The sequence below is a fragment of the Solanum verrucosum genome, unplaced genomic scaffold (genome assembly GCF_900185275.1).
Source record: "Solanum verrucosum unplaced genomic scaffold, falcon-dt-bn FXZP01000238.1, whole genome shotgun sequence".
In the NCBI taxonomy this organism is placed as follows: domain Eukaryota; kingdom Viridiplantae; phylum Streptophyta; class Magnoliopsida; order Solanales; family Solanaceae; genus Solanum; species Solanum verrucosum.
In genome coordinates this window covers 2,304,791-2,314,476 of record NW_026020630.1, presented here as the reverse complement: position 1 = coordinate 2,314,476, position 9,686 = coordinate 2,304,791, and the positions used below count along the sequence as shown (strand labels likewise).

The 9,686-nt window shown below is 29.3% G+C and overlaps 1 protein-coding gene across 1 annotated transcript; it reads left to right on the top strand.

The window, feature by feature from the left end:
• The first annotated feature begins 5,915 nt into the window (after positions 1-5,915).
• LOC125811974 (acetylserotonin O-methyltransferase-like) lies at positions 5,916-8,921 on the top strand. The gene is made up of 3 exons (XM_049491521.1): positions 5,916-6,154; positions 6,739-7,285; positions 8,477-8,921. Exons 1-3 carry the CDS (start codon positions 5,916-5,918, stop codon positions 8,798-8,800), a joined length of 1,110 nt encoding a protein of 369 aa, XP_049347478.1. The 3' UTR covers positions 8,801-8,921.
• The last annotated feature ends 765 nt before the right edge of the window (positions 8,922-9,686 follow it).

The window sequence follows — 9,686 nt, the reverse complement described above, 5'->3', positions numbered from 1 at the left end:
AGTATCCAAACTAGCCCAACCCGACTGGATCCATTTTTGGGTCGTGACATAGGTATGTGCAACATTGGCTTGGAATGGAATGGTCTAAATAGAATAACATGGATACAGAGGACTCATATAGTCCATCCCAACCAATTTGGGATTGAGGTATAGTTGATTTGAGTTTCTTATATGAGCTCCTTCCAAATATTAATGAGTTTCTTATTTGAGTTTCATCATCACATACTAGCAGATTGAAGAATAAAATTTACATTATTATATGTAGAAAAATTAAAAAGGTATGATACAATAACAATCAAAACAATCATTAAATTTATAAAGCAAAAATAATGGTACGTTATGATACCATATAATATAACAAATAACAATTAGAGGCGTACGTATTTAGGATCTCGTTATAATGAATATAATATTATGTTTATGAGAAAATATATACAATACAAAAAGTTTAAATTGCATGTCCAAACAAAATTTTAACTTCATCTCATAATTTCATATTATGATTTCATATCATATCATAATTTCATATTGCATGTCCAAATATATATATAATTATTTACATGCATTATTTGCCCACATAAATTAATTCGTATCGGTCGATTGATTTGGTTAAATTTACAAGTTGGTCAATATATTTAATAAATATTCAAAATATTTATAAGTTACGTGGTTATAAATCAAATTAACTACAAAACAGCTTGCTTATAACTATTTTATTTTACTATTCTATGACTTTTCAACATCTTTTTCTAATTCTTAAAATGTTTTATATAACATAAAACGTGAAACTCCATCTTCACTTCTTATTCATTCTTTCTCATTTTCTTGGTAGGTAAAGATATTTTTAAATTTGTAATTATATTTTATCATTTTAACACGAGGAAAGGAATAAAATTGCTTTTTTACTATTCGACGAGAATTTTTTGCCCTTTAGTATAAAAATAATATTTTTAAGTTATCGTCGCGATAAAAGTGGGTATTTATGCACTTAATGGACTAACTCATCATTAGTTTCTTTTTTATTATGATTAAATATTATAGTTCGTAGCCAATTCAAATATCAAATTAAATTAAATTCAACTCCTAATTATCAAATACAGGGCAAAATGTTCCTCGTCAAATAGTAAATAATAATATTGTTTTACCATCAAATACATTAACAATATTATATTAACAGTTTTAGAGATCTTTCTTTAGATTTAGCTTCGTATTCATAACACTACCTTCCTTTTGTAATTTAAGTATCACACTTCTCTCCCATATATCATTTTTCTCTTTATAACAATTCTATTAATATATTTATTATAACTATAAAAAATAAAAATAATGATGAACTTTCCTTTTAATATATACTTCTTTAAATTTGACAAATAAATGTAAATTCATTAGCTGGAAATATTGTCGTGTTACACGTTTTGTTCCTGTGGAGCCAGTGAATATTTTTCCTGATGAAAAATCTGATGTGGGGGATGATATCTCAAAATGAAATTTTAGAAAAAAAAATTATACTTTTTTTAAAAGAAATTAATTGTAAGTGCAAACAAGAAAAAAAAATTAATTCTATCTTTTTTATAAATGAACAAGTAATTTGATTTACTATTTATAGTAACGTGGACAACTAATATAGACGAAGTGAGTATTTTATTTAAATGAGACGGAAGAGAAGATACCAACAAGAGTAGCTTAGTTGATTGAACAACGATCTAAGTTTGAACTTCTCTACATATTTTTTCGATCGAACTCGTCGTATTAAATTTATCTAATTAATTATATTATAATGTGCAAACTATTACACTGAAGCTAAATTTATCTCGTACACAAATAATTAATAGTCTTTTACGAAAAAACAAAAATCTCTAATGATGTTATCAAGAATCCAGAAGATCTTGTTTTTTTGATAACTTTAATGATAAACCTTTTATGTACTGGATTAATAATGGAGTAGCTACATTATAAATTTTGATTATTTAAAAAATCTTAAACTTGTACAACTAATTTTAATATGAATTCTTATACAATAATAAATTGGACATTATTTTATTTTTCTTTTTGTCACGACCCAAATTGAGTCATGAGTGGCACCCACACTTAACCTCCTAAGTGGGCGGACCAAGGAATCTAAACCCCAACATATTCCAATAATCCAACTACGAATAACAACAATAACGCGGAAGCTCCAAAACTTATTAAAGTAACCAATCAAATAAACCTCTAAAGTCTATTACATATTATCTCCAAAATCTGAAAGTCATCACATCAAGGACATCTGTTCTTAACATATCAAGTCTAAAAGTATTAGAGGCTCCTAAAATAAGTAAATATGATGGTCCATGTCCGAAATTCAAAGGACATCACGCCATAACTGAGAGAATCCCGCACGAGCTAGAAAGAATAGCTCACCCTGAAATCTGATGTGCTGGAGACTGGCTAGAGCTGAGGACGAGTCGAAGTCGATGGTACACTTGCTGCACTCCACAAAAGAAAAACGAAGAAAACACAAGTAGGGGTCAGTACAAGGAACACGTACTGAGTAGGTATCATCGGCCAACCCAAAATAGAAACTAATATACAACGAATAATAGTATAAAGTCAACTGTAGCACTTAACAGGTGATAAGAAACCACAACATGAACAAGTAACAGTTGAAGCAAGTACGTAATCAATCACAATATCAAGCACACACACGAGGACTCATGCCTCTACATCACACTCGTTTGGGAAATGCGTTCATTGAGATTGAGTACATTAAGTTAATTCAATATATTTTTCCTTTAAGGTTACCGTGTCGGAACGTGACACTCCGATCCAATTATACCGTGTCGGAACGTGACACTCCGATCCAATAATACCGTGTCGGAACGTGACACTCCGATCCAAAAATACCGTGTCGGAACGTGACACTCCGATCCAATAATATTATTAATTTATCATTTATTATCACTACTTTTCAGCTCATTAATAACATTACATCAAGCCCTCTTTATTCAAGGCATAACTTCAATAGAGAGGTTTTCAGATTATAAATCTCGCGATCTCAGGATTTTAGACCAATCACAAACCACACAACCAAACCACATAATCACACAGTCAAGTACATAGAGAACTTCACAATATCATACAATGCATATCAATCGCTATTAAGAGTTTATCTATCAAATAGAACAAACCATAACCTACCTCCACCGAAGAACCGAAGTCAAGCAAACTACTTCTCCAATGTTTTTCCCTTCCTCAATGCCTCTGAACCTTTCCAATCTATAAAGTATATGTGCATAATTTGTAAGTTGATGAGTCTATAAACACTCATATTATTCTATGTTTAACCTAGATCCAAAAACTCACCTAATTCTATAATCAATTTCCTAAAGTTCAACCTAAGGGTAAGTCTTAATTCCTCCCATTTGGCATAACTTTAACGATATTCGAATAATATTATATACCTAATATTTAATTACATATATCAATGTATTACAACTTACCTTATATTATGATAATCAAATAATATTAATTAAAAATGGAAGCTAACTGGTGATGAACCAGTGGTGAGAACCATGCTAACTCTTAACACCTATGCCATAAATAATAACCTGACCTATTCAATTGTATAAACTACACTTCACTGGAGTATGTTGCCAACTTCAATCTATTACTATATGATGGTAATAACTAACTCAATTGTCAATCATTAATTGATCATTAAGAAGTTGTACAATAATGCCAAGAACTCACGTGAATGACTAACCACGTTTTTCCATACAATTTTTAATACCTCAACACTAACAAAAACAACCAACCAATATTATCTAATCATTGTAGTATCCATTCTTCTCAAATAACAATTTCCTACACCACATATTATAACCAATACTATGCCATAATTATTCCTTAATTATGTTACTGTTATTACCCAGACAAACCCACAACAATTTATCCCCACCATTTTCATGTACACAAGTTGTCATATCGTCCTTCTAATTCATTATCCAATTACAACTACATATATATATAAATTACCTTCCCTAATTATTACAACAACCGAACCTTTCAAACATTATTTATTTTATCGTACCCCCAATTTGACCAATCATTATGTTCCTCAACTTTGCACCTTTCAATTATTTAATCTTTTTCCACTGTTCATCATACAGACCCACTAACGATAATTAACCAATAATATACAATTAGAATGCTGGAAAAATTTCGGTGAAACAGTTACCTGAAGCCGTCTTTCCAATCTTTGCGACTCTTTTGGTTTTCCTTTCTTCTGCAGATTAATTATTAACCCTAATTATTATTAGGACTAATTATGGGAGTTGTAGAAGTGGCCCACTATTTGTTTTAATGCTATCTTCTATAACCATCAACTAACTTAATTATAAAAACTACCCCACTAATTTCATAATTGTAGTTACGAATAGTCCAAAACACTCATTTAAAATCTATCGAAAGAGTATTTTATATAATAAAAGCTCTAATACTCAAAACGACCAAATGGGTTGTTACATTTCGGCAGAGGGGTACTATTCTGAAAAAAAAAAATATTAAAGTAATGCAAAAATATTATTTTTGGCCCCTACGTAGTTGGTGTTTATTTTTATTTTAATCCTCGTAATATTTTGTTATGCAGATTTAATATTCAATGTATTGAAATGTTTGCTATTAGTCCCTTTGTGTAGGAAATGTGGTATTGGTGGATTATTTTTAGAAGTATATTATTACAGAACATAAAGTAATCATACAAGTTTAACATAACATATTTCGAAACTAAATAAATTGTGAAACATTTAATAATCCTTAAAATTCATGAAAATTCCCATGCAAATGAATCAAATATGCATATTCCAAGTAATTAAAGATTAAATATTTCTAGTCAAATAACGATCATGAAAGTAAAACTAAAACTAAATTTTACCAATAACTGACAACTTGTTTATAAGATGATTATTATGTATTGCTTCATGACACATTGTATTTTATATATACATATGTTGTTTCATCATCACATACTAGCAGTTAGAAGAATAAAATATACATTATTATATGTGTAAAAGTTAAAAAGGTATGATACACTAACAATCAAAACCATCATTATATTCACGAAGCAAAAATAATGGTACGTTATGATACCATATATAACAAATAGCAATTAGAGGCCAACGTACGTATTTAGGATCTCATTACGATGAATGCAATATTATGCTTATGAGAAAATATACTACATAAAAAGTTTAAATCGCATGTCTAAACAAAATTTCAACTTTATCTCATAATTTTACATCATAATTTCATATTGTATGGCTAAACAAACCCTAAGATATTGGAAGTATTGAAATCGATTGAATGCATTGACCGTATATAATATCATTCAATATTACTCATTTTAATATATACATTTGGCTAATTATAGTAAAAAATTGCAATACTAAAAATAATTGAGAAATTTCCAATATGATAGACTTGAATTGTTTTGAAAGATTGATGCAATAAAAAAATTTAGTTTAAAACGTCAAAAATGCTACCAATAATCACTTAGAAGAGAGGTGTACGTTGCCCATTTTTTGTTTGAAAGAACAAAATAAATGTAAGATTCAAATTTCTAACATCACTTAGAAAGACATATTCGCTCAATAATGATTGCATTATATTATACTTTATGTATGTTCACTGGTTATTTTTCAATATATAATACAACTATATATATGATCACGGAAGAGGGGCATAGATTCGCATGAACTCAGGAAATCCCCTTGATACGCCCGTGATAACAACCATCCAACATGTTGTACTAAAATAATAATAATAATAATAATAATATACTAATTTAAAAGATTTTTATTGCTTTAAATAGCCTAATAACCAGTCCATAGAAGTATTCCAAGAACCTACAAAAACATTAAATTAAGCTTTTATTCACCATGGAGAAACAAATAAATGGAAAAACAAGAACAAATGATGAAAAAAAAAATCAAGAATCTCATGAAGCACAAGCAAATATGTGGAAATTTGTGTTTGGTTTCACAGAAATGGCTGTGATTAAATGTGCCATTGAATTAGGAATTACTGATTTTTTGGAAAAAAATCAAGAACCTATTAGCCTAAATCAACTTTCTATTGCACTTGGTTGTTGTTATTCTTCCCTCTATCGTATCCTAAGGTATGATTAATTAGTTTGTAATTTGTTATTCTGTTAGTTTCAATTTACGTGATAGTATTTAGCTATATATACATAAAATTTGATTTTTTAAAATTTTGTGTGACTGTAATTGAGCATCTCATTATATTAAGGAACTAGTTCATGAAGGATTGTAGTGAAAAGGTTAGTACGTATTCATATTCATGCATCCGTAACTAGAGATCTTATGCTCGATTCCCGAGTATGGAGTTCTCTTATGTAGAAAATGTCTTATCCTACTAATTAACATCGGGAGGAAAAAATTATTGAACTAATGAAAAGCTTAAAGTTAAGTTATTTTTAAATAAGGATATGAAGAGTTATTTTTAGTTAAGACAAACTAAAAAAAAGTATCAACACTCAAACCTCTTTATCATATCATCATTTGTTTGGATTTTTTTTTTAATAGTGAAATGATGCTATAGAAATTAAATGGTATAGCATAAGATGAAACATCGGTTCTAAGGAAAACTTGACAGTTTTTGTGAAATATTGTTATAAAGAGATATGATTATAGATATTTGTTATAAAAATAATAATGTTAATAATATATTCATATTTTATAGGTTCTTGATCAACCGTGGAATATTCAAGGAGACATCAACCAAAAGCGGCAAAAGCGGCTATGTTCAAACGCCTCTTTCCCGCCTTCTCATTAAAGAAGGCGAGAATAGCATGGCTGCTTTCCTGCTATTTGAAAACAGCCCTGTGATGTTGGCATCGTGGCACAATCTTAGTGCACGTATTTCATCAAAGGACAATAGTATGTCCTCCTTTGAAGCAGCTCATGGAAAGGATGTCTGGAAGTACGCGGAAGCTGACCCTAAACACAGTAACCTCTTGAACAACGCAATGGCGTGTGATGCTAGGGTAGCAGTATCTGCAATTATCGACGGTTGCCCCGAGATATTCGAGGGGGTGAACACGGTGGTTGATGTTGGTGGTGGTGATGGAACAACACTTAGATTATTGGTGGAGGCTTTTCCTTGGATTAATGGGATTAATTTTGATCAACCTCATGTTGCTTCTGTTGCACCTCATGCTATTGGTGTTGTACATGTTGGAGGTGACATGTTTAATTATGTTCCCAAAGCTGATGCTGCCTTCCTCATGGTGAGTACTACTTTCGTCTCATATTAGATGGACATCTTACTAAAAATATATGTTTCATATTACTTGAACTTTTACTAATTAATCAGGATAGAAATTAATTTTTTTATTTTATTTTATCCTTACAATTAATATGACCTTTGAAAGTTTAAACAAATTTTGAAGATCCAGATTTTTTTTTCCCAAGAGGCTAATCAATATAAACAAAAAATACAGTAGTAAAGTTGATCAATTTATTAATAATTTCTTAATTACAGTACAAAATAGAAAGTTAATTCCCATCTAATATGTGACGGAGGAAATATTAATAATAGTCATTTTAATGGATTGAATTTGATTTAATTAAAATATTTGACATTTTAATTATGATGGGAATTAATTTCTTAAATAGTTATTCATGTTATGAAAATGACTCAAAAAGTCTTCTTTTTTTTTTAAAAAAAAAATTGTGCTAAGAAAAGTCATTCGTTAATTGTTCATTATCTCACAAAATAATTTTTACACGAAAAGTACTATAAAATAATATGGAATGGTCCCTTGTGTTTTGAGAGTAGGTCTAAAGTTGTCCATTGATATATTTTATATTATCTCTATTTACAAGTTTCTAATGGACATCCTTTTAAAAAATAGCTCATCTTTAAGGGATTTTCAATAAAGCATGTCGGAACATTATTGACGAGCCAATTTCATAAAAAAAGATATTTAAAAAAAAATAGTGTTTTTGGGATTCCCGAAGAATTGTCTGTTAAAAACATTTTCAAAAAAATTCGCTTTAGTTAAATTGTATTTTTGCATAACTTCATGTATATATGTTGAAGTAATTGTATTGGTGGGAAATTATCTCTATTTCTATAAATTTTTGACAAAAATCTCACCGTTGACATTTTTGATTGAAACAACAAACAACAACAATAACAAACCCTCTCCAATCCCATAGCTAGGGTCTAAGGAGGGTAAAGTGTACACATACCTTACTCATACCTCGTGAAGGTAGAGAGACTGTTTCCAAAAGATTTTTCACTCAGATTTTTAATTGAAAGTCGATCGTAAATGTTTCGTACGAGTTAATATTTGACGGAATTTATCAGAAAATCTACTTATTTTTAATTTATTAAGAAAATATTTTCTTATATTCATTTTTGTTGTTAATTTTCATAACCTCATGTATATTGTTGTAAATGTTATGTATATTAGTGGGTTTTACATGATTGGAGTGATGAAGAATGCATACAAATATTAACAAAGTGTAGAGAAGCAATTCCACAAGATAATGGGAAAGTGATAATATTGGAAGCAATAATTGGTGAAAAAGAAGAAAATATTATAAGAGGATCAAATAATAAGAAGCTCAAAGATGTTGGTTTAATGTTGGATATGGTGATGATGGCTCACACAAGCAATGGAAAAGAGAGAACTACAAAAGAATGGGCTTATGTTTTGAATGAAGCTGGATTTAATAAACACACAATTAGTCACATTAATGCTGTTCAATCTGTTATTCAAGCTTATCCTTCTTGATTTTTACAGTGTTTGGAGACGGATTTAGAATGTAAACTCTGTTGATTTATCTATAAGGTTCTTAAAAAGCATTGAAGTCGTTGTATTTTTGAAATTATGAATTTAAATCTGCTATTTGTTGCAACAACATATCTAGTGTATTGATCTTGTAAGTGGAGTTTGATGAAGGTAGAGGTACATATACCTTACTCTTACCTCGTGAAGGTAGATAAACTATATTCGAAAGACCTACGACTTATTGTTCAAGTGCATCAAATCAAACCTACTATTTGTTGCAACGAAAATAATGTCAACTCACATGTGAAGTCTGAGAAAGATAAAATTATACAGATTTTAAATATATATATATATAATAATAACTTGAAAATATTGATGTGTGGTTCTTATTCAAAACTTATGTTCTGAAATCTGATCAATGCATGTGGGATTTAGCAGACACACTGCAAAAATACACACTATATCAATCAAATTAATGCTGGTCAATTATTCAAGCTGATCCTTTTGCTTTATTATTACTGTTAGACATTGATTTAAAATTTAAAATTTATGAATTTAATCTACACAATTTCTAGCATGAAATTTGTTGTATTTTCAACTTACGAATTCGAGCATATTATTATTATAATCCTAATGGATTCATATATATAAATTTGCATTTTATATTGAATTTAGATAAATTCGATATTTGAATGTGACATCCTACTGATTGCATTTGCATGCATGTGCCTTTCTCTTATTGACATTTTTTTGTTTGTTCGAAAAGGGTAAAGAGTTTGATCGTTTTTTACTATTTTAAAAAAGGGAAAAAGGACAAATATGGAATGGTCCCTTATGTTTTGAGAGTAGGTCTAAAGTTGTCCACTGATATATTTTATACTATTATTTT

Coding starts and splice junctions, on each gene's coding strand:
- LOC125811974 (XM_049491521.1), top strand. CDS start 5,916: ATGGAGAAACAAATAAATGGAAAAACAAGAACAAATGATGAAAAAAAA. Junction 6,155..6,738: donor TCCCTCTATCGTATCCTAAG/GTATGATTAATT, acceptor CATATTTTATAG/GTTCTTGATCAACCGTGGAA. Junction 7,286..8,476: donor CTGATGCTGCCTTCCTCATG/GTGAGTACTACT, acceptor TATGTATATTAG/TGGGTTTTACATGATTGGAG.